Here is a 24862-nt window from a genome sequence, read left to right on the forward strand (position 1 = left end):
CTGTTTTTCAGGTAGGATTTTTCTTTATTTTGAGACGAAGACTATGTTCCACGTTCCTGAAAAGTCTCTCCCCAAATCAAAATTGCAGTATATGGTTTTGAGTTCTCACGTTTGCATTTTAATAGATGGCACTCTGGCATCTGAATTTAGCTTGTTGCTCTTTGGTATACATTATATGGCCCAGAGGCTCATAGTCCAATGGGTTCAGAACTCACTATGGGGGTCAGATACCGGGATGCTGCGTCATATCAGATCCAGTTCTGGTCCAGGCTCACAACAAGCAGGTGGGAAAACCGTGCAGATCAAGACCAGGTCAGCCTTACAGCTGGATCTGCGTGGGAGGAAGCCTGAGACCGAGTGGGAGGGACTGATTTCCGTGGGGCGGAGCCACTCACCCGGAAGCAGAGGATGGGAGGATGTTACACATTGGCTGGGTGTAGAGGAAGGGTGTGGAGTGGGCGAGTTTAGAGGAGTGACCAGCAGGGATACTGAGATGTAATTGTGTGTGAGCCTAAGAAATTGAGGCTAAAGAGTCAGAGCCTGAAGTGTCAAGAACCCGTTTCCGGCCTAGGGTCTGCACTGTGTGGAGTCGCGTGGAGCAGTCTTGCCTGCAGAGCACACGACCGGGGTCTCGCGGGACCCGTGAACCCCCCTAAGCCACAGGTGCCAGGCGGGGCGTCCTGGGAGAGTCAGCAGCGCCGCGGCGGGAACAGCAGCCTGGCGGCTCTGGAACCTCCCAGGTCAGAGGAGCTGCAGGGCTACAGAACGGGCGGGAGTGGAGCATGATCAGTGTCTCCGCAACTCATAAAGATGACAGCCCTCAAAACTGCTGTGGATGTCTTACCCTCGTCGATACATTTTTTAGTAATATTGACTGAATAGTGCTATTTTTAATTGATCTTCTAGCCTCTAGATATTCTCCTACGAATAACCTAGTAGAACATTTAAATTTATCAGTTGATATTTGCAAACGCGGCTCTCTTTGCTATGGTGGAAAAGACAAAGCTCTTGAGATTTACGATTATCCATACTAACTTCCGTGTGCTGCCACTTCCTTATTCAAGAGAGTGGCATATGGACCTAGGGTCTATGATTCCCTGAAAGCTTCTAGATATTAGTCATGAAAGGAACCCCTGCAAATTTAATTGAGAGTACAATTTGTTGTGAGTCCCACAGGTATGGATGTAAACATTAACTTTTAAATGTCAACGTTTTATCCACCATTAATTTTTCATCTAAAACTCCGTGTGTGCACTCTGTGATGTAAATATAGCATTGTGAAAAGGGTACTGCCAGGCTTGGTGACACTCATCTTTTATTTCAGCAGTCAGGAGACAAAGGCAGGTGGATCTCACTGAGTTTGTAGGCCAACCTGGTCTACATCGTGAGTTCCAGGACTACCACAGCTACATTGTGAGACCCTGTCTCCAAAAACTTAAATATAAATACAACAACAAGAAAAACAAGGGGAAGGAAGAAGGAAGGATGGATAGGAAGGAGAGAGAAAAAAAAGTAAGGAAGGCAAGCAAGTCAGACAAAAAAAAAATGTCTTCTTCTGAGTTCTTAATGTTGCAAATTAGAGCCTGGAAAATCACAGTATGCTGTTTGAGGGAATCAGGCCACAGGATTTTCACAGTTAGACAGGGCATTATAAACTAGCATTTGGTGGTGGTACACACCTTTATTCCCAACACTCCAGAGGCAGGGGCAGGTAGATCTTGGAGTTCTTTGCCAGCCTGGTCTACAGAATGAGTTTAAGGAAACCCAAGGCTGAACAGAGAAACCCAGTTTTGCAGCAAAAAGAAAGAGAGACAGAGAGAATGAAACAAAATTAAAAGGCATTAATTATAGTATATGACAATATTAGAAATAATCTTGTGAATAATTATGATAACTCATCTACATCAGAAAAATATCTGCAATCTTGTTTTGTTAGTGGTTCAAGAAAAGCATTCTGCCCATGGACACATGACTAAACTGTTATGGAAAAGTCACCATGTGGACCAGGCTGGACTGGAATTCACAGATTTCCACCCACCTCTATCTCCTCAGTGCTCACATTAAAGTTGTGCACCAGCAGGAATGTTCAAACTGTTGTCTTTTATTTTGTGGTCTGTTGACAATGAGTGGTGTGACTGTGGACTTCTCCCAGGAGGAGGGGCAATGCCTGTTCTCTGCTCAGAGGGCTCTGTACAGACTGCATGTTGCAGAATTGGAACTCTCTGATTTCTGTGGGTGCGAATAGTTTTCTTGCTGTCTCCTTTGCTCCTCCTTAGGGTTCTTGGCAAATTAGACTCCAGGTATGTGAGATTTGTGTGGATGAGTCTCACATTCTACTGAGTAAGGTGAAATCCTCACAGGAACAAAGACAGATTTCAGGAAATGCTTTCTCTTCTTTGGGTTGTTCCTTTGTGAGTATAAGGCTTCCATCATTTTTAGTCCAGGATAAATTTAGAACCTCACTAGTATATAATATTCTCATCCCAGTTATTCAGTTCCATTTCTGCCTCTGAGATTAAACTGGGCTGTGATTGAATGTGTGGTTCAAGTTGTGGTAACTGAAAATACTTTTTAAATATTTTCAGTACTCCAACACTAAGTGACAGTGAGAAGGGTTCACTGTAGAATCCTCAATTTGATTTCTCGTAACCATCTGAGCACATGTTAGAAATCCAGGTGCTTTCTGAGGAATCTCTTTCTCATGTGCAGGGCTCACTGATTACCCAGACCAGCTCACCTGTGGAGCAGAACAAAGAGACCTGGAAGATGGAGAGACAGGAGACAATAGCTAAGGATCCAGGTTTGTTGGAGGATTGGTGAAGTGATGGCAAGGGATTCAAGTGAATGTGAAAGTTGGCCATGAAATTAGTTTTGCCACATTCCGTTTCACTAGAAATAATTCAGGATTATCCTATTTTAGAAGTGAGAAGACTTTCTACAGAAGAACTGATACTAGAAGGGAAATAAAAATTTATTTGACTGTGCGTGTGAATAATGCTGTCCTTATCCCATGTACATCACTGATCATGTCTACATACCAATATTAAATAGTTCTCATCTCAGTGTTTTCAATATATTATAGAATGATGAAAACTAATGCCTCTAGGTTTATTTATTGTTTTAAGAATTTCTGAGCTTTTAGTATTCTAGCGCATTCTTTACATTTTCTTCATTCTGAAGATAATGCCAACTGAGGTTTAGTAAGAATCAAGAGATTATTTTTGATAAGAATCAAGAGATTATTTACAGACTATTAAGCTGTGTCTGTTCTGTCTTCCTATGGACATTTCCTATTGTCTGTTGTCCTGGCAGCTCTAAGTGGTTTCCATTGCTGTATTTTTAATATACTTTGAGATAACCTCTAGGTGAGATATTTCTTTCTAGCTCTTTACTGTTCCTTGGTACTGTAGGCTTATTTTCAGTAAAATATGAAAATAGAGTTTTTAATAGGAATTAGTTTTAATAGGAATTGGTTTTGTAGGCCAGATTGTGGTAGTGCAGGCCTTTAATCCTAGCACTTTTGTGGAAGAGGCAGGCAGATCTCAATGAGTTCTAGGCCAGCCTCATCTACAAAATAAGTTCCGGGACAGCCATGGCTACACAGAAAAATGCTGTCTTGGAAAAAAAATGTGTATATATATATATATATATATAGTTGCTCAGTATCTTGTATCTTTAGATATGAAATGGATTTTTTGGTAGAAAAAATATATTTTAATTTCCGCTTTCAATTTTTTTGAATACTGTTTATATCTTTAGCTTAGGAAATGTTATCCATTTACATTTCAAGAAATTGCTGAAAAGATACATTTGTTATTGTTTAGGAACAGGAGTGTGGACACTGACTAGACAGAATTGGAATCTATATATATTAAATTTATAGGATCTTATGGCCTGTAATGTAGAGTTTTTTGTTTTTTTGGGGTTTTTTTTTTTTGGTTTTTCGAGACAGGGTTTCTCTGTATAGCCCTGGCTGTCCTGGAACTCACTTTGTAGACCAGGCTGGCCTCAAACTCAGAAATCTGCCTACCTCTGCCTCCCGAGTGCTGGGATCAAAGGTGTGCGCCACCACACCCAGCCGATGTAGAGCTTTTTAATAGGTACATATTGGCTACTTCAGCTGCTGTTGAGCATGGAGGGTTCAATTCATTTGCTTATTTAATGGTTATATTATCATTTGCTTCCTTTCTAATGTTTTGATTGATTCTGGATTCTTATTCATTGTTCTGTAAATAGGTAGCTAATGAGTGCATCTACAGTGTATTCTGTCTCTTTATACTTTTAGTTATTGTTATTTCCCTGGATGTTTTTCATTTTACACAATACTGTTTGTTAGTCGCTGTTCTTATATCAAGTGTTTCCCCCTTTTTGTTACTCTGCAATATTCACTGTTTCAGATCATACATGAAGGTCTGTGATTCTAAGAGAGACTTAAACCCAGGTTCATGTTTTTATAAATGAATAGATAATTTTTCCAGTGCCACTGTTTGAAGAGGCTGTCTAGTCTGCAACCCATGCTTGAGGGATTTTGGTTTTAGTCACATGGTCATTGCTATTGGGCAGGTACAAGGTCTGCTGCTCCACTCCATTGGGCTGATCTGTAACCACACTGGGATAACTAAAGCATTTCAACAATTCCCTGGGGTTGTTCTGTACCCAGGAAATTTTTGGATCAATATAAATTCAGGGTTTCTCTTTTCTAATTCTCTGAAGGTTTTTGTGGGAAGTTTAAATATAATGCTATTTGAAATGAAGATATAAATCACTTTCACATATACAGCAAATTACACAATAATATACCCCATTCTTTTTAAAAATTAATTAATTTATTTACTTTACAACCAATATTAGCCCCCCTCCACCAAGTACCCCCTCATACAGGTGATACTCCTTCCCCCATCCTCTCCTCCCTTTCTCCTCTCATAAGGGGGACTATCACTACCCCATCGTACATCAAGTTTCCGGTCATTCGACTATGGTTGGCCCAGGAATAGGTACAATTAGGTATAGCCTTGTTAGTATAGGTGTGGCCTTGTTGGAGGAAGTGTGTCTCCTTGGGTGTGGGTTTTAAGACCCTTGAATTAGCTGGCTGGAAGCCAGTTATCTCCTAGCAGCCTTCAAATGAAGATATAGAACTCTCAGCCTCCTCCTGCACCATCCTGGCATCTCGAAAAAACAAACAAAACAAAACAAAACAAAACAAACAAACAAACAAAAAAGAATAGACCAGCCTCCCTGAGGTGAAAATCTCTGAAAAATGTTTTCTGAGAGAACCAAGAAGCTGTGTTCCAGAGATAGCCAAAATGTACCTCATGCTGCAGCTGAACTTGGTAATGTGTGAGAATCACTCAGGTGGTACTGGTTTTGAAGGTATGAAGGGGTCAAACAGAGCAGCTGAGATTTGGCACAGTGAAAGGCCAAGGAAGGCCATTAGTGAAGATGCAGCCTCAGTTGCAGTTTACAATCCTAGACTGAAGGGATCATGTAAAGAAGTTGAGGCTTCACATCATGAAGAGTCTATGAGAGTCTATTGGTGAAGCCTAATTGTAGCAGAAGACCCCAGTGTGTTGGAGATATCAGTACCAAGAACAGCAGCAGCAGTGGAGTAGAGTCAACCAGAGTCAATAGTGCTACAGAGGGCAGAGCTGGAGATGTGAACCAGCTCCTCTTTACAGGAGTCCAGAAGATCATGTGTGGATCCCAAACACTGAAACAAGAAACTGTGAGGTTGAAATTGCCTTGGATACCCCAAGATGTTCAGGTTACCAAAGCATTGAGTTATCTGCAAAGGAAAGCTGCTAGGAGGGAGTGTAACCAGTCCAGGAGAAAGAAGTTTGATGCAATCAACAAAGATAAAAAAGAAGTTGGAGAACTGCAGAGGGCTTTGACATTAGATAGTGATGTAGAGTTTGGAGTTTGCCAAGATATTTTTCTGTCTTGCTTTGAGGATTACAGTTAAGTGATTGAATGAATCTCAGAAGAGACTGAACTTCTTATGTTGTTGAGGCTATAGACAGTGGGCACTTTGGAAGTTGGACTAAATGTATTTTTTATTATGCTATAGCTAGGTAAGGCCCCCACAGACTCAAGTGTTTGAACAAGCCTACAGGGGTAGGGATTAGAATGAATATGCTTAGCCCAGGAGTGGCACTATTAGGAGGTATGGCCTTGTTTGAGGAAATGTGTCACTGTGAGTGTTTAAGACCCTTGTACTAGCTGCCTAAAAGCCAGTCTTTTCCTAGTAGCCTTCAGACGAAGATGTAGAACTCTCAGCTACTCCTGCACCATGCCTGCCTGGATCCTGACATGCTCCCAACTTCATGATAGTGGACAGAACCTTTGAACCTGTAAGCCAGCCCCAATTGTTTGTTATCCTTTATAAGAGTTGCCTTGGTCAGGGTATCTGTTCACAGCAGTACAACCCTAACTATGACATATGGTTTTGGTTTCTTTGTCAAAAATTAAGTTTCCATAGGTATGTGGATTTATTTTTGGGTCCTTAATTAGATTCCATTGATCATCCAGTCTATTTTTATACCAATACCATGCCACTTTCATTACTATTGCTATGTAGTAATTGTCAAGTAACATACAAAGGCATAACATAAGCATCAGAAACCAAGGCAACTTGGCATCATTAGAACCCAGTTCTCCTACCCCAGCAAGCCCTGGCTACCCCCAACAAACCAGAAAAGCAAGACTCTGTTTTAAAATTACATCTCATGATGATGATAGAGGACTTTAAGAAGGATATAAACAGCTCCCTTAAAGAAATACAGGAGAACACAGGTAAACAGCTAGAAGCCCTTAAAGAGGAAACACAAAAATCCCTTAAAGAATTACAGGACAACACAACTAAACAGGTGAAGTAATTGAACAAAACCATCCAGGTTATAAAACTGGAAATGGAAACAATAAAGAAATCACAAAGGGAGACAACCCTGGAATTAGAAAACCTAGGAAAGAGATCAGGAGTCATAGATGCAAGCATCATCAACAGAATACAAGAGACAGAAGAGAGAATCTTAGGTGCAAAAGCTACCATAGAAAACATTGGCACATTAGTCAAAGAAAATGAAAAATGCTTCTAACCCAAAACATCCAGGAAATCCATGACACAATGAGAAGATGAAACCTAAGGATCATTGTTGGGAACAAAATAAAGTGGGGGGAGGGGGGCTGTGGAAAAGTTGGGAGGAAAAATATGCCACGTCCAGTCAGAGTTCCTGTACTCTGGGCAAGTGGACTTGGGGAGACTGCCAGGAGCTTTTCCACTCGGCCCCCGGTGAGCATGCCTGACCCACGCGGTGGGGGGGGGGGGGGGGGGGGGGGGGTAGTGTAGGGAGGCCAAGGCAGCCTGCCAGGCGTTTTCCACAAGGCCTGGATGGAGATCCAAGCCTCTGACCCATGGGGGGGGGAGTGAGAAAGGGGCAGCCCCCGACCGGGGACCCCCCCCCCCAGAGCTACCTTGCTAGAGCCCCAGGGTTGTGGGAGAGAGGGAATGGGGGAAGAAGTTCCCAACACCGACCAGAGTGTGCAGCGGGCCTTGAAGGAGCAGAGACTGTCTATGGTTTAAGAGCTTTATTATAGAAATGCAGGGGGAAAGAGAGAAGGTAGGAAGAGAGAGAGAGAGAGCCACTAGATTCTTCAAAGGGGAGGGGAGAGTAGAGGAGGGGAAGGGAGGGGAGAGGAGGGGAGGGGAAGGGAGGGGAGGGAAGAAGAAAGGAGAGGACAAAGAGAAAGGGAAGAAGAGAGAGAGAAGACAAAAAGAGGGAAGAGAGAGGGTAAGAGTAAGGGGTAAGATGTAAGAGCGGAAGAGTAAGAAAGCGAGGTGGGGGCTGAGCACCCCTTTTTATGGTCTTTACTGTTGCTAGGTAACTGGGGAGGAGTTTAGCCTGAAGGTCAGAAGCTTGGGCCATTGCTTTCATGACTACTGACCATGCTTCTCTTGTGGGGGCTGTGGTGGGCAGTAACTTAGGCAGGGGCCAGAGTTCCAGGAGCATGAGGGAGGGCCTACCTTGTCATGTAGGTGAATTATGACCATCGGGGTTCAGACCTCAGCTCGACTGGATACCAGCCTGCAATTCCCCACAGATAATGGTATAAACGAGAGTGAAGATTCCCAACTTAAAAGGCCAGTAAATATCTTCAACAAAGTTATAGAAGAAAACTTCCCTAACCCAAAAAAAGAGATGCCCATGAAAATACAAGAAAGCCTACAGAACACCAAATAGATTGGACCAGAAAAGAAATTCCTCCCATCACATAATAATCAAAGCACCAAATTCATAAAACAAAGAATAGTAAAAGCAGTAAGGGAAAAGGGTCAAGTAACATATAAAGGCNGACCTATTGGAATTACACCAGACTTCTCACCAGAGAGTATGAAAGCCAGACAATTCTGGGCAGATGTCATACAGACCCTAAGAGAACACAAATGCCAAGACCCTAAGAGAACACAAATGCCAGTCCAGGCTACTATACTCAGCAAAACTCTCAATTACCATAGATGGAGAAACCAAGATATTCCATTTACAGAGTTTTTATTCTCTCCATCATCTTACTAACATTTATCTGCTATTCAGTTTCTTTAAAGTTAGATTCATATATTTTTTGCATATTTTTGCCTACAAGTACGACTGTAAATCATGTGTATCTTAGTATTGGAGTTATGAAGAGTTGGAAGCCACACATTGGGTTCTAGGAGTGTAACCCAGGTCTCTTCAAGAACAATGGGAACTCATAACCACTGAGCCATCTATCTTGCTGCCAGTTAAGCATTATTTATGTGAATAGGATTGCAGGTTAGCTCCCTCTTTGGTAAGCTTGCATGTTGCATTCATTACCAAGTAAGCTAGTCCCTAGAGAGGAGGTTTTAGTGTCAGATCCATCTCTTGAATCCTCCTGGGATCTATGTCCAAAGTGTATGGCTTCTCAACAATAGTAACTCATCTTCTATGTCTGGGAGATGACCATGGACAATAGCAATAGTGTGTGTAATGTTTTGGGAGTCTCTTGGACAGCTGTGACAGCAACTTCAAAGCAAGCTTCTAGTTGGTGGTTTTGTTAGAAAGTATATGGCTCTTATAGGGAGCATTATCAGCCCTATGGGAAGTTTTCCTTCACACTCCAAATGTATATGCATTCACAGTCTTATATGTATGGTAGGCATTTTGTAGTAGATGGATAATATTATGGTGCCTTATGACTGTTTAGAAATCTTTACTGTTATTTTACTGTCCTCCTAAAGTTATATCTGTCCAAAAGACCCCTAATACATTTTCAGTTTTACCCTTAAGATCACTCGTTCTCTGTTATTGACTGTCTGTCACTCCTCTACATTTCAACGTGGTCTGTTTTTACTTTTCTGGTTACTGCGCTACTCCAGGTTGTGAATTCACATCTGAAGAGTTGGAGCTAGGACCTTCATTTGAGGGTGAACATTCAGAGTCTGTCTTTCTGGGTCTGGATTACTCTACTCAGTATGATCTTTTCTAGGCCCATCCATTTACCTGCAAATATGATTTCAATTTTCTATACAGCTAAATAATATTCCATAGTTTATATGTACATTGTAATTTGTCAGTTCAAGGACATTTACATTTTTTCCATTTTGTCCCTGTTATGAATATAGTAGTATTTGACATGTATTTGTAGAGTAGGATGTCGAGTCCTTTGAGCATATGCCAACGAGTGGAACAGCCATGTGATTTCTAGAGTAGGCACCTGTTTTTGTTCATAGTGTGCTTATTCCCTATGATTTTGTTTTTTATGTTGTTGATGGCTGGATTATTTGTATTATTCTTCTATCTTTACTGTGTGAAAGAGTGGTTTGCTGTCTTGAACATTCCCAGTTTCCTGTATTTATCTATTTTTTGCATGTAATGTATTATTTCCCATGTTCTGATAGATAATTCCTTCAATTCTCCTGCATGTTTTACCTCTAATTTATTATGTGCTATGTTGCTTTTGTAATACGAATTGTGTTAATTTGTGACTCACTTCAAATGCACTTAACTCACCATCAATTTCAAAAGAGTATTTTTCTTTAAAGATTTATTTATTATTATAAATAAGTACACTGCAGCTGTCTTTAGACACACCAGAAGAGGGCATTAGACGGGTGGTTGTGAGCCACCATGTGGTTGCTGGGATTTGAACTCAGGACCTTTGGAAGAGCAGTCAGTACTCTTACCCGCTAAGCCATCTCACCAGCCCAAGAGTATTTTTCTGAGTGCTACAATATGGTTGATGGTGATTTTCTCTCCACAGTTTAAATGTCTTTCCATGCTCTCTTGGCTTTGGAATCACTGACCAGACACAGATAGAATTCTGTTACTTGGTTGTTTTCACATTTTCTTTATCCACATTCAGTATTAATTTTACTTTTCCTGTTTGACCTCTTGATATTAAAGGACCACAAGCCAGCTATTCATTGTTCTTCAAAGAGAAAATCAAAGAAGAGACACAGAAAGAAATGGCTGATTCTCCATTAATCATGTCACAGGTCAGTGGCCATGTCTACTCTATTTCTAAAAATGTTGTAGTCTGATACATTGTAAGCCTTTAATTTTCTGCTTCTGAAAATTTTAAAATTTTTATTCTGAAAATTGTTACAAACAGATAAAGAAAATCACATTGCAATTCACCGAACTCAGAGACTCGTCAAGTCAATGCACTTTTTTGCAGTTACAGTATTCTTTGGTAACAGAAGCTCTGGAGCCTCAGATGTGATTTTATGTTTTCACAATCAAATATATCTTTATGAACTGACCCACCACCAAAAAACAAAATACCTGTGTCAGAATTAGAACTAGAAAATTCTATATCTTTTTATGTCCTTTTTATCCTTTCTCATAACTGGTGACTGTTACCTGCATTCAGTACTAACTCAACCTCATATTTAACCTTTCAAGTTCTCTTTTCTCTGTGTTCTACAGTACCCACATGTGCATTGTTTCCATCTATACATATCAGAAGTGGAAATTTCTGGTTTCTTTGGAAACTCAGTTATATCATATGATGTTTTGCTGATGCAGATGGGTGAAAGGTTGTTTTACAGAAGCAGACACACATGAAAGAATGTTGAAGCAGACATGTGAAAGAATGTTTCACTTAAGCACGTAGGTGAGAGGATATTTTACTGAAGCAGACACTAAGGATGTTTTCCTAAAGCAGGCACAGGAAGCCAGGTGGTAGTGGCACACTCCTTTAATCCCAGCACTCGGGAGGCAGAGGCAGGTGGATTTCTGAGTTCGAGGCCAGCCTGGTCTACAGAGTAGTTCCAGGACAGCCAGGGCTACACAGAGAAACCCTAACTCAAAAACACCAAAATAATAATAATAATAATAATAATAATAATAATAATAATAATAATAATAAAAGCAGACACAGGTGAGAGAATGTTTTGGTGAAGCAGATGCATGAGAGGATGTGTGATGTTTAGAAAGAATATAAATATGACCCCACAGACAGTGAGAGGAGGCTCTGGCCTTGGTTTGCCTTACTCAGCCTCACTGGTCTTTGCTGATGATGTTCCTATATTGGTTTGCCTTGTATCACATTGCTTATCTATGTTCGTTGTGACTTTGTAGAGAATAACTGGCCAAACAACTTGTGATATTCCAGCAGCTTCTTGTGGCATCCGTGGTCTCAGGCCAATTGTCAGAGATTAGCAGAGCCTTGCTGTTTCTTCTGTATTTAACTGCAGTTGCTGATTTGTGAGTGGTGCTTGTGAGGGGACTGGATGGCTGCTGCTGATTATTGTTGGTGTTTTGCTAGTGGACTGGACTGCTGACAATAAGGATTGGAATAGCCCCAGAGAACTATTTCTAAACATGTCCACAACCCCTGCTTTCTATTAATCTTTCTTGTTTGCTTCCTCTGGTGGGTAGTGTGCTAGAAGGGAGGTTGAAGCATTTAATAACCCTTAGTAAGTTTTGAAAAATTGAAGCCTACACATATTATAAGCTAGATTCTGCATATGAGGGAAAATGTCATCTCTTCTTTCTTACCAGTATGTCCTCACTTAATATTACACATTCTGAGTCCATCTGTTTCATTTCTTGCAAATTATTACATTTTTCTCTTCATCTGAATAGTATTTCATTTTATAACATTTTCATTATCCATTTATCTGTTGACAATTAGGTTGATTCCAATACTTTTCTATGGTGAGTAAGCAGCAACCCATAGGTATAGAAATATCTCTTTTGTGTGGTGTAGAGTTTTCCAGGATGCTACCAAGAAGGAAAGAGCTGAATTATAGATTAGTTGTAGCTTTATTTTTTTAAATGATCTCTAAACTAATTTTTATAATGGCATACACACACACACACACACACACCCCACACACCAATAGTGAATAGGGCTTCCATTTTCTCCACATTCTCGCTAACATTTGTTGTCAGAGTAGATGACAGGCAGCCCTTCTGCCTGGGGTGAGCCACTATTTCAGAGTGGTTTAAATTTTATTCCCTTGATAGCATTTTTGGAATCCTAAACACCTTCTCCATGTTTGTTGGCAATTCGTGTTCCTATCTACTCAAAGTGTCTATTTAGTATATTTGCCTATTTGATCATTGGCAGTTTTATTTTCTTGGAGTTTATCTCTGTATTCTTTGTAAATTCTAGATATAAGCACCTGTCCATGGGTTGGGGATTCAGCTCAGTGGTAGAGCGCTTGCCTAGGAAACATAAGGCCTCAGCTCTGGAGAAAAAAAGAAAAAAGAAAAAAAAAGAAAAGAAAAAAAAAGAAAAGAAAAAGAAAAAAAGCACCTGTCCACAATGATGCCATTACAAATTTTATCCCACATTGTGGGTACCTTTCTGATCTTCTGCTTATTTCCTTTGACGGACAGAAACTTTATATTCAGGCCCTGCCCTCTGTTGATACTTGGGGTTACTTCCTGTGCTGTTTGTTTTCTTTCTATTCAACAAGTTCTTTTCTGTCCCAATATCCTGATGTGTAATCCCTATATTTTCTCGGCTTCTTTCTTGTGTGTCTGGTTTTCCACTTTGAATGGATTTTTGTACAAAATGGAAAATAAGAATTTAATTTTATTCTACTACTTGATCTAGTTTTGGCAGCACAATTTGTTGAGAGAACCATATTTTTGAGATTTTTAAAATAGGCATACATTTGTAATTTTAGTTTTGGGCCCTTTATTCTATTTTGTCATACTCCTTTCTTATTTTAAGACTGCACCAGGCTGTCTTTATGTCTACAACTATACAGTATAATACCCAAAATCTACACGTATAGAACTTTTCTCTATTCTTTCTCCCAAGATTTTTTATTTTTCAGGACAAGTATTCTATATGAACTTGTAATTTTAAAAGACTTTGACACATTAACAAAAAAGTATGCTGATATCAATTTGGTGTAATGGATGGAGTGAGAGCTTGTGCTGTGCAGGTTTTATTTATGGGATCTGTCATATTTCCTTGAATCGTGGTCCTAAACATGCATATTGGAACACATGGAATAGTTGTTACAATGTATGAGCAACATGTGGAATTAAAAGAGACATCCTGATTCTTTTTTTTTAAAGATATTTTCTTCATTTACATTTCAAATGCTATCCCCAAAGCCCCCTATTACCCGCCCCCCTGCCCTGCTCCCCAACCTACCCACTCCTACTTCCTGGCCCAGCATTTCCCTGTACTGGGGCATCTTGATTCTTAATCATAAATAAACTTGGATCCTACTAGTAATGATTTAAGCACACTGTAGAGTGCTGAAAATGACAGGCATATGTGGCTTAATTGTGCCATGAAGCTTCGTTCTTGAGTATAGACTGAGATAGTAGTCTACTTGTATTTCTCTTTGGGGTTTAATATCATGATGGTGGTGATGTGTCCATGTGTTTGTTGGCACTTGATAATCTGTTTGTCTCAGGAGAATCACTCACTTGGTTAAGAAGCTCAGGGGTAATTTCCCAAAGCAGAGAGATCAGTATTTTTATTTTTCTTTNGGGGTAATTTCCCAAAGCAGAGAGATCAGTATTTTTTTTTTTTTTTTTTTTTTTTTTTTTTTTTTTTTTTTTTTTTGCCACTGTGCAGAGAACTTGGGCTTGGACTCATTGTGTAGAATTATGTGGAATGCATCCATACAGATGTCTTGTGGGCATTGACTGACATGTGCATAAGCAGTTACATTTGATGCAGAGAGACTATCCCTCATGATGGCCTTGCTCTAAATACTTTGTTTGAAAGTCAACTCTCCATGCCTACCCTGCAGCTGCATTGTACTGAAACTGTTATTTATCTATGGTGGCGCTTGTATTTTCTTAGGAAAAGTTTAGATTATATTAAATGTTGCTGATACAGAAATTTCCTTCTTCATATTAGTGGCCTACATATTCTTAAAACATTAATTGAGCAAACTACTGCTTTTTTTTTAATATGGTACAGTTAAAAAAAAAAAGAAAGATGTCAGTATGTAGTGTCATTCCAATCCTTGCTACTATGGAAAAAAAAACTCTTTGCCAAAAAAGTCAGTCATGCGTTCTGCCTTCCATACCCCTTTGCTATTTAATGATGTGGCATTATACCTAGAGTTTAAAAATCATACTTGAGCCTGTTAGAATAGCGTTATGTAAGACCTGGTACAGACAAGATTGACTCATTGTCTATATTTTAGGATCATCTTCAGTCAAAGCATTAAAAAGCACTTGTCCTCATCACAAATTGTTCTGCTGAGATATGTATACTGTGTACATAACAGATAGAGAACCATGTTCAGACCTTAAATGTGAATCTTGTTTCATGTAGATTGCTTGTTAAACTATTGTGTCATCCTGTTTTCACAGTTGGAAAATTCATTATAGGCTGGAGCCAAGGTTTAGAGCACTGATTGCTCTTCTACAAGTCTGAGTTCAATTCTCAGCAATGACATGGTGGCTCAAAACCATCTATAATTAGATCTGACTCCCTCTTCTGGTGTACAGGCCTATATGCAGGCAGAACTCTGTGTACATAATAAATAAATCTTTTTAAAAATTCATTATAGAATGAGACTATATTACAAGTTATCTTCTTTTTTTTTTTCTTTTCTGATGAAGTGTGATGATAATGGTCTTCACTCATCAACAGGCCATCTCCTCATATCCAGAAAAGTATCCTGGATATAAGTAACAACAAAAAGTATCCTGTAACCCCAAATCAAAATATAATTTTTTTCAGCGTCTGTTGACATTTGGGGATGTGGCTGTGGACTTCCCCCAGGAGGAGTGGGAATGCCTGGACTCTGCTCAGAGGGCTCTGTACATTGATGTGATGTTGGAGAATTACACTAACCTGGTCTCTGTGGGTGAGAATATTCTTCTTGTACAATTCCTAACTCATTCTTTGTAAGTACTGACTTTATAGGTTGTAAACTTTCTATTAAGCTGTCATGGAAAAACCAGAAGACTAGTTTGGTAGTAAAAAAGAATTTTACCAAGATGTCTGCTAGCAGACAGCCAAAGGACACCACTAGTATGAGCAAGTATGTGGTAGAGAGACTGGGACAAAGAGAACCATAGTGGTTTGTGCATTATGAAGAAGCAGTGGAAGTTGAGATAAGACCATAGTAAGGAACAGCCACATGTGAGAGGCCTACACTGCCACCTAAGGCCATATTGATATCCAGCCTATGTTTTCATCCATGACCATGTTGGGTCCATGTCCCTATTAGCAGCAGGGGTCTACGTGGATGTCTGTGGCCCATGTTACCACCAAAGGCCATGTGGATGTCTGTTGTTTGGTTGCTGCCTGAGTCCATGTTGATGACTGAGGGACTCCCTGAGCTGGCCCTACCCCTCATCAGCTACCACATGGTAGAGCAGGCTGTGACTTGAGCATGGGGAAGCTGACCCCATCTGTTGCTTAGGCTGCACTGGAGAGCTAACACTGTTGGCATGGGTGCAGTAAATGTGGTAGGCAGGCCAACTCAACTACCACCAAGGCTCAGTTCCAGGACTTTGAGTTAACCCACCCCAACATGTATACCATCTATGAACTGTTGGAGCACACAAAGAGGCCAGTCCTGGTGAACCAAAGCTGCAGGGATCTCCATAACACGTTATATGTTATGCAACAACAGTATATCCAAGAGCAGCCTAGGTTAGGGTCTAGTATTGGTGGCATTGGAGAAGCCAAAGGCCAGGAATGAGCTAATGACTCATTGCAACAAACATTTCTAGTTAAAAATGTTTGGGTAAAAGGGTATACAGTGTGACAAACCACAGCTTCCAATGTCACTATGACAAATATGTGTTGGAAGAGTGGACTTGTACATGCACAGCAGTGAGAGAAGATAGCAGTTGATACAAGGGCACATAGTTTTCCATAAGGGTTAAAGAGAATTTTTTAAATTTAAATTTACATTTTTTCTTTTCTTTTTAGGGGTAGATTACAAAGGTGGAAAGACTGGGATATCAGTGGAATTAAGGTTCATGATGTGAAATTGACAAAGAGTCAGTAAAAAAAATGTTAAGGAGAAAAAAAGAACATTTTCATAGTATTTTTATTTTTATTTTTCATTTTAGAGGTGCCATGCACCCTTAATTTTGGTTTCAGTATGTACTCAGAAATTCAGTAGCATATACTATTTCCACCCATGTCTTAAAGCTCCAAAGACATCATTGCAGTTCACACTGTTTTAATTATAAGGAAAACTTAAGATGTGCAAACTTAAAATTCTCCCAGAATATGCTGGAGATGCTGACTGGAAATAGTACTTGGGAATTCATTCCTAGATTCCTCTATTTTGTGTTCTTCTCATGTACTGAGTACAGCGCTGTCTCACACATCTGTATTGTTTCTAAAAATTCTAGCATTGGTCATAGGTTTCCTCACAGAAAACATGGATTATTGAGTGCAGAGTAGGCCTGGTCACCTGCGTGGAGCAAATGAGGTTGCCCTGGAAGACTGATAATTGTAGTAGCCAAAACCAGGGAGGGCAAGTAAATGGGCAGGACAACAGTGAAGGATTCAAGTGAAAGAGAAAGCAAGAGCTGAAACTGCCTTTGCTGTATCCAATCCTACTTGAAAGGATTCCCGATCCTTGCACTTACTACAGTCTCCTGTCCTCAAGATGCATCCCGCCTGTTGTAACTCTTAGAAGTTGTTGTGACTTATTAGACCTGTAGACCTGTGTTGGAACTTAATACTAGTACAATGTGCATTTTTTTCTTGACTGCAGCCATCAGGTTAGAATTACTTTTACAAATTATAAGTCTAATGTGAGTCCATGAAGTAGGGTTATTCTGTAATCGCCTAACTTGCTTGTATGTCTTCATGTTTGATTTTCATTCCAGTGGAGGATGCAGAGACATCCTTTTAGAAAACAATCTTAAGAGTTGGTACAGATTAGGCCTCAGAATAACCATATAAGGAAAGTTAAGAAACATGTGTGGAGCTTAGACAATGGAGGAAAAGATATGAGCAATAGCTGCTTGTGAAAACCCTGCCTCAAATGATCTAGAGCTTTGGATATCTGGCAAAATACTTGCTTGACATCCATTATTTTTAAAGAATCTAACACCTTTTGTTTTTTTTCTTTTAAAGAAAAGCAACAGACCCTTTCGTGATTTTCGGTACACCTTTATCTTAAAAGGAAATGGGTCGTCCGAACAGTAATCTTCATTGCCATACATTACAAACACTGTTGACCTGGGATTGGATTAAAGTCGTAATCTATTTCTGAAAAAAAAAAAAAGATAGAGATGTATTCTAAATATAATTACTGAGTGAGCTCCATCCCAAAGCTAATTACATACTTAGAATTGTTTGTTCCATCTTGTACCAAGTTAGACATTTTTAGTAAAGATGAGATTTCTATTAGAAATCACTGACACTGAAGGCTGACATGCTGTTTTTGTGATGATCCATACAGCTACAGTGAATTAAAAGTGTCAGCTACTGGGAGATCTATTTTAAATAGTTGCAGGTTGACTTATTTTAATAGAGAACTTACAGAAATAGTCATTTATCAAGTGTCATCTGGAGACAATTCCTATTAATCTGAATTGTACTTATTTTCAGAGAACTACTGCATAAGTGATACTGTCCATCAACATGTGAAGACTGAAAAGGAGTCTTGTCAGTGTAATGAGCTTGGTGAAATGCTTCATGAACCCTCCAACTGTGCACTTTATATAAAACGTGACACTACAGAAACCTCTAATAACTACAGATGCTGTAAGGACAGGGATGGCTCTGTTGACTTGTTAAATCCAGATCGACATAAAAGCACACACACTGGAGAAGAACTTTGCAAATCTGAAGACTGTGAGAAATCTTTAAGTTTGTCTTCCAACCTTAGTGAAGATCAGAGACTCGATGCTGCAAACAAACTGCAAAGTCAGAGAGAATATGATGATGATTTCAGCTCTGTGTACAGTCTCATGCAACAAACAATCGACATTGGAGAGACACCACACCAATGTGAGAAATGCAGGAAATGCTTCAGTACCGCTTCAAGCCTAACTGTACACCAGAGAATTCATACTGGAAAGAAACCCTACAAGTGCAGTGTTTGTGACAAATCCTTTACCCAGTGCACAAATCTTAAAACACATCAAAGACTTCATACCGGGGAGAAGCCTTACAAATGCAATGCATGTGGAAAGTCATTTCCTCAGTTGTCAGCACTTAAAAGCCATCAGAAATTGCATACTGGAGAGAGACCTTACAAATGTAAGGAGTGTGACAAATCCTTTGCCCACTGTTCCAGTTTCAGGAGACATCAGAAAACCCATAGTGCTGAGGAACACTATACTTGTCCAGAGTGTGGCAAAGTCTTACATCAGCTTTCACACCTTAGAAGCCATCGCAGACTCCATACTGGAGAGAAGCCCTACAAATGCAATGAGTGTGACAGATCCTTTACCCACTATGCATCATATAGAAGGCATCAGAAAACTCATTCTCTAGATAAATTTTACAAATGCAAAGAATGTGGTAAGTCCTTTCTTGAATTATCACATCTTAAAAGGCATTATAGAATTCATACTGGTGAAAAGCCTTACAAATGTGAGGTATGTGATAAATCTTTTACTGTTAATTCTACTCTTAAAACACATCTAAAAATTCATACGGGAGAGAAACTTTTTAAATGTAGGGAATGTGATAAATCTTTTACCAAGTGCTCACATCTTCGAAGGCATCAGAGTGTTCATACTGGTGAGAAACCTTATAGATGTAAGGAATGTGACAAATCTTTTACTGAGTGCTCAACCCTTAGAGCACATCAGAAAATTCATACTGGAGAGAAACCTTACAAATGTAGAGAATGTGACAAATCCTTTATCCAGCGTTCAAATCTTAGAATACATCAGAGAGTTCATACGGGAGAGAGACCTTACATATGTAAGGAATGTGGCAAATCTTTTACTAAATGTTCAACTCTTCAAATACATCAGAAAATTCATACTGGAGAGAAACCTTACAGATGTATGGAATGTGACAAATCCTTTACCCAGGCCTCCCATCTTAGAACACATCAGAGAGTTCATACGGGAGAGAGACCTTACAGATGTAAGGAATGTGGCAAATCTTTTACTCGATGCTCATATCTTAGAGCACATCAGAAAATTCATACTGGAGAGAAACCTTACAAATGCAAAGACTGTGACATATCCTTTATCCAGATTTCAAATCTGAGAAGACATCAGAGAGTTCATACTGGAGAGAAACATACCATTGTAACTATTGTGACATAGCATTTATTTGGTGTCCCCTGCTTACAAATCACAACAGTGTAAGTCATAGAAACATAAAAATAACAAGCTTTTGAAAGCTTCTAGTTAAGGTTTACATTTAAAAAATAAATAAATAAAAGTTTATATTAACATAAAAATTCTGTAATTACAACTGTGGAAAAAGCTTCTTATTTATTTTTTTAATGTGTATGTTTGCCAGGCCTGGAAGTATTCTCTGTGCACTACATGTATGCCTGGTGTGGGTAGAAGCCAGAAGAGAGCATCAGATCCCCTGAAGTTGGCAGTACACCTAGTTCTGTGTAGCTATTTATATGTTGGGAATTGGACCTGTTCTCTGTAAGAGCAACCAGTGCTCTTAACCACTGAGTTTTCTCTCCCATCCCTGGAAAGAACTGTAACAAAGATATACTTATCCTGGTCTACATAGTGAGTTTCAGGACTACCAGGATTATATAGACCATGTCTCAAAAAAATTAAAAATCAAAATAAAAAAATGGTAAATAAGAATAACATATGATAACATAAGCAATTGGCAAACATGTATGTAATTAAAGTGTATATCACAAAGTTCATAGTTCTGAGAAACCATGTTAAAGTATATTTTATATAATTCCCATGTCTCTTTGGAAATTACATCTCACACAGATATTTTGAATTGCACAAATGCTTTACAAAATAGTGCTAAAATTGAAGAGATTAAAGAAAATTCATCATGAAGGAAAATGTTTTAATTCTCATCTTTCATTCACTTACAAAATCTTCATAATAGAGTTAATCCTTACAAATATCAAGAAAGAGACAAACTGTAATGAGATAGGCTGTGCAAGTGATAGCTGGAATGCTGACATACAACTTAGAAATACCTCAAAGGCTAAGGATACGATGATGCCACACCGTCCATCGCAATGCTCTGTACACAGAGGTAGGTGCATCTGTATGAGTTCACACATCTTGGATAGTGAATTGGTACTTTAGGGTACATGGTTCAAGGGTAAGACCATGACATCATTTCTCTTCCAGCAGCCTGTACTAGACCTTGTAATGCTACAAAAGCTAGCCAGTTCGGAGAGTTTCCTGGTAAGTTCAAGATTGTTCTCTGTCTGTCTCGAAACCAACGTGTTTGTTGTCATCAATAGCACCATGTGCTTACGATGGCCATGCAAGAGAACTGACAATGACCTGTTTTGTTTGGGGTGCCTCTATGACCTCCTTGAGGAGTAAGTCCTAAGCAGATACAAATATCTGGTACAGAGAGCTCCATTTAATAGCCCTGGCATCTGGCAGTAGCATTATTTAACTAAGTGTGACACAGCTGCTCAATGGCTTTAAAATCATATTTCCTTTATAACCTGTAAGATAGTTTTGTTTCATAAGGCTTCTTCATAAAGCCTTACTTTGGATAACCCACCCACTCTTCTTTCTTCCTGTCCTCATCTCCAGCTAAACACATTACACATTGTCCAGTGCCCCATTCTTTTATAGCACATGTGTCCTGCTCTCCCCTTTGATTACATTTTTTACATGGGATGCAAAACAGTAAGTTTCCATGTAGTTATTCCTGGATCTCTCATTTGAGTGGAGCTTTAGCAGCCCCCTTTCTTCCCCATCACTCCACTATATGTTTAAGTCATTATGCACCCAGTGTTCCCACTCTATTTTCACATCACCTATATTCTAATATCCACCCTCTCTCCCTGAATCCCTTTACAACAGGTGCATTTCTAGCATCTTGACCTCCACATGAAGTCTCACTAGGACACACAAAACAAAAGTTTGAAGCTAAGATGCACATGAGTGGAAATGTGATGTTTGACTGCTGGGACTAGGCAGCAGCACTCATCATAATTTCTAGTAATCTACTTTTACTTCCAGATTCCCCAGTTTCATTTTATTGTCACCTGAGTAATACACCTTTGAACATAAGTATCACAGTTTTATTTATGCATGTGTCAGTTGAGAAACATCGGAGTTGATTCCATTGCCTAGATACTGTGAATAAAGGTACAATGAGCATGATGGGCAAGTGCTCCTTGGTAAAGATGGAGAGGCCTTGGAGGTTGTGCCCAGGAGTGATGGTTATACATCAGCTTCTACTGAGATTAAACCTTCCAATGTGGAGGAAGTTCCTTAAAATATAGGATATTAAAACAGAGGTAAATAAATGGATGTTCTTATGGGAGATGATACATTCTATCCTACAAAAATTCACCAGAAACTAAAGGTGATAAAGATGTTAGCTTAAAGGAATCCTTGTCTGAATTCCACTGATAATTTTACAAACTTTTTTTTAAAATTTTTGTCTGGGTTTCTTGTATTTGTTTTATTTCTGTTCTTTTTTTTTTTGTACTGTAAAATTTTATAATAATAGTGTAACTACATCATGCTTCATTTCCCTTTCCTACTGCCAAATTCTTGCATATATTCTTTCCTGCTCTCTTTTAAATTCATGGCTTGTCATTTCATTGTTGTTGTGTGTATAATATGTATGAGTGTATGTATGTATAATTTATGTATAACTGATATATATTCCTAAATCTAACCTTGTCTGTCTATCTTATGCTACTTGTGTATATGTTTCCAGTGCTGACCATTTAGCTTTGGATAACTCGTTGGTATGCTCTCCCCGAGGGAGACTCCGGTTCCCAGCATTGTGCAGTTGCCTGTAGTTCAGTCCATAGTGATTAAGGCCTTGTGGGCTTTTCCCCATCCACTTTGGCATGTCCATTGTTGTTGTCTTTGTTCAGTTCTTGTTTGAGCAGTCATGATTTTGAAATTTTATGGATATAGCTCCTAGCATTACTAGGTGAAACAATCTCACAGCAAACTCCTTGATCCTCTGCCTCTTGAATATTAATAGCCCATCTTCAAAAACATTCCTTGAGCCTTAGGTGCATGAGTGTTTTGTAGATATATCCATCATATGTGGGCTCAACAACTCTACATTTTGCAGTTGTAGATTTTTTTTGTAGTGGTCTCTCTGTTGGAAGGGAAGTTTCCTTACTGAGGGAAGAAAACTATATTTATTTGTGGATACGAGAAAAAAATATTTAAATTTTATTAGGAACAAATCTGAATTAGTAAATTGGTGGTAGTTGGTTCTCCTCCAAGATTCGTAACTTCACCAGCAGTGAGACGTTAGCTAGCTTTCCAGTACCAGTCAGTTTCCCTGTTGTTATGAGTATCTTAAGTCCAATTAGAGAGCTGTTGGTTTTCACCAAGGTGAACTTGCCATTACTGAACCTCTAGAGCTCTCCTGACAAGATGATCATCAATGTGGCTCAAGGGCATTATAGCTGGGTAGGACTGTTCATGAGATTCTTCCTCTAGAGCCTTACTTGCTTCTTCTGGTATCACACAAGCTAATTCTCTGAGAGGAGTTTGGTGTATTTTGAGATAGGGTCTGTCTGTATTACTAGCTGGCCTAGATTCCATATGTAGACCAGGCTGGCCTTGAACATAGACTTGCCCTGTTTCTACCTCCTGAGTTCTAGGTTTGAAGGCTTGCATGACCTTGCCCAATGAAACATAACTGTTTCTGATTACTTTGTTTGTTGGTATGCTTGTTTGAAGAGACACACAGAGACTGACCTGGAACTCACAGAGATCTGACTGCCTGTCTCCTGAGTCCTTGGGATTAAAAGCTTGCACAACCACTGCCCAGCTTTTAATGTCTTGACAATTCCAGAAAGTAAAGGCACAACTCACTTGATAGGAATGAGTTAACAAGTAGATCTTATTTCTACTCACATTAAATACTTCTATTGCACAAAATCACTAACTTGAAATAGATGAGGTTCCAGGTGCATATAAGACACCAAATGTAAATAACATGAAATAAATAATATAAACAAGATGACGAGTAGCAATGTGACTTAAGCAATTATAAAATGTAACCCTGAAATTAACCCCACAATTAGATCAACAGGATTCTATCAGAACTGCAAAGAAGAGCTAACCACAAAGCTACTTAACATTTAATACTTCTTGAAACACACACAAAAATCAAGACTTCCTTACTCTAACTATTCCTTTACATTAAACTAAATAATGATCCTGGTATGGTGGAATATCTCCCTCATGGACAAACACACCAATTAATTATCAAACAAACAAAAATCCCACCAGATACTGGTACAACAACAACAAAAATTACACACTCATGTCTTTTCAAAGAAACTTGAGCTGGGCATGGTAGCACATACCATTAAACAGAGGATTACACAGAAAATCCTGTCTACATTCAATAAATGAATGAATGAGCCCCAATTTCTATTATTAGCTGTTTCATACTCATATGAATATACACACAGAATGTGTGTGTGCATATGGGCATATCTAATACTGCCCACTCTCACCTCCCACCTCTCCACTATCCTGGTCCACAATTCCAACAGCCACTCTACTGTGTTCATCTCTATTCATATTGCTTGTGATGCACTGAGATAAACCAGAGCCATTTGTGAGACTGGGTTTGGAGCTATGTATTGGAACCTGATGTGCTCAGCACAGGATAACAACTAAAGACAGTGACTCTTCTACAGTCTATCCATAGCCAATGTTTGAGAGGTAAAGTGAGCTGTTGTTCCCTTTCCTAGACTGACTGTGGTCTTGTGTGAGGCCAGTGCAGGTAGAGACAGCTGCTGTTGGTTACTGATTACAAAAGTTGTATGGAGTCTAGAGAATGGTGTGTCTTAGCCGTTCCCTTATTTTCTAACCACCTCTTCTTGTTCCCAGAGCTAGAGATGGGATGGTGTAGCTGACTTTTTTAGGCCTGGGAACACATACTTCACTTATTTTCTGCATCTGCGACAGCCAAGAGTCTGCATTCACCACTCCATTTAAAAAAAAGAAGGAAAACAGAACGTTCTCTTTTTTCCTCTCAAAGCACCATTGTCACAGAAGACTTAAATGACAAGACCGCCATCTAATGGGGAAAGCAGTACAGCGCGGGATTAATTCACCCCTAGGCTGTTAGCAAAATCCAAGTTCTTTAAATATCTCTCCCCAAGTCGATATTTCAGAACTTTGTTTTGGCTTTTTAATGTTTATATGTTGGGGATGGGACTCTCGCTTCTGAATTTAGTCTATTATTGTTTGTTATGAAATATATAAGCCAGAGGTTGGTAATCCAGTGGAGATGTTAGGCTGTTTGT

General features: G+C 39.3%; 1 protein-coding gene across 3 annotated transcripts in view; it reads left to right on the top strand.

The window, feature by feature from the left end:
- Positions 1-457: 457 nt before the first annotated feature.
- Positions 458-24862, top strand: part of LOC110312629 (zinc finger protein 54-like) — a 36969-nt gene continuing 12564 nt past the window's right edge. Inside the window, exons 1-6 of one of the 3 annotated variants that reach the window (XR_003835274.1) lie at positions 468-740; positions 2710-2800; positions 10416-10507; positions 15187-15313; positions 17554-17609; positions 24829-24832. Coding sequence is in view for 2 of the 3 variants with exons in the window: in XM_029471113.1 (XP_029326973.1) it covers positions 2662-2800; positions 10416-10507; positions 15187-15313; positions 18031-19709 (2037 nt within the window). In the remaining variant the exon portion in view is untranslated. Of the gene's footprint in view, positions 741-2605; positions 2801-10415; positions 10508-15186; positions 15314-17553; positions 17610-18030; positions 19842-24828; positions 24833-24862 lie in introns of those variants that run through there. The other 2 variants (XM_021186386.1, XM_029471113.1) reach the window with 2 other exon arrangements.

The sequence above is a fragment of the Mus caroli genome, chromosome 17 (genome assembly GCF_900094665.2).
Source record: "Mus caroli chromosome 17, CAROLI_EIJ_v1.1, whole genome shotgun sequence".
NCBI lineage: Eukaryota > Metazoa > Chordata > Mammalia > Rodentia > Muridae > Mus > Mus caroli.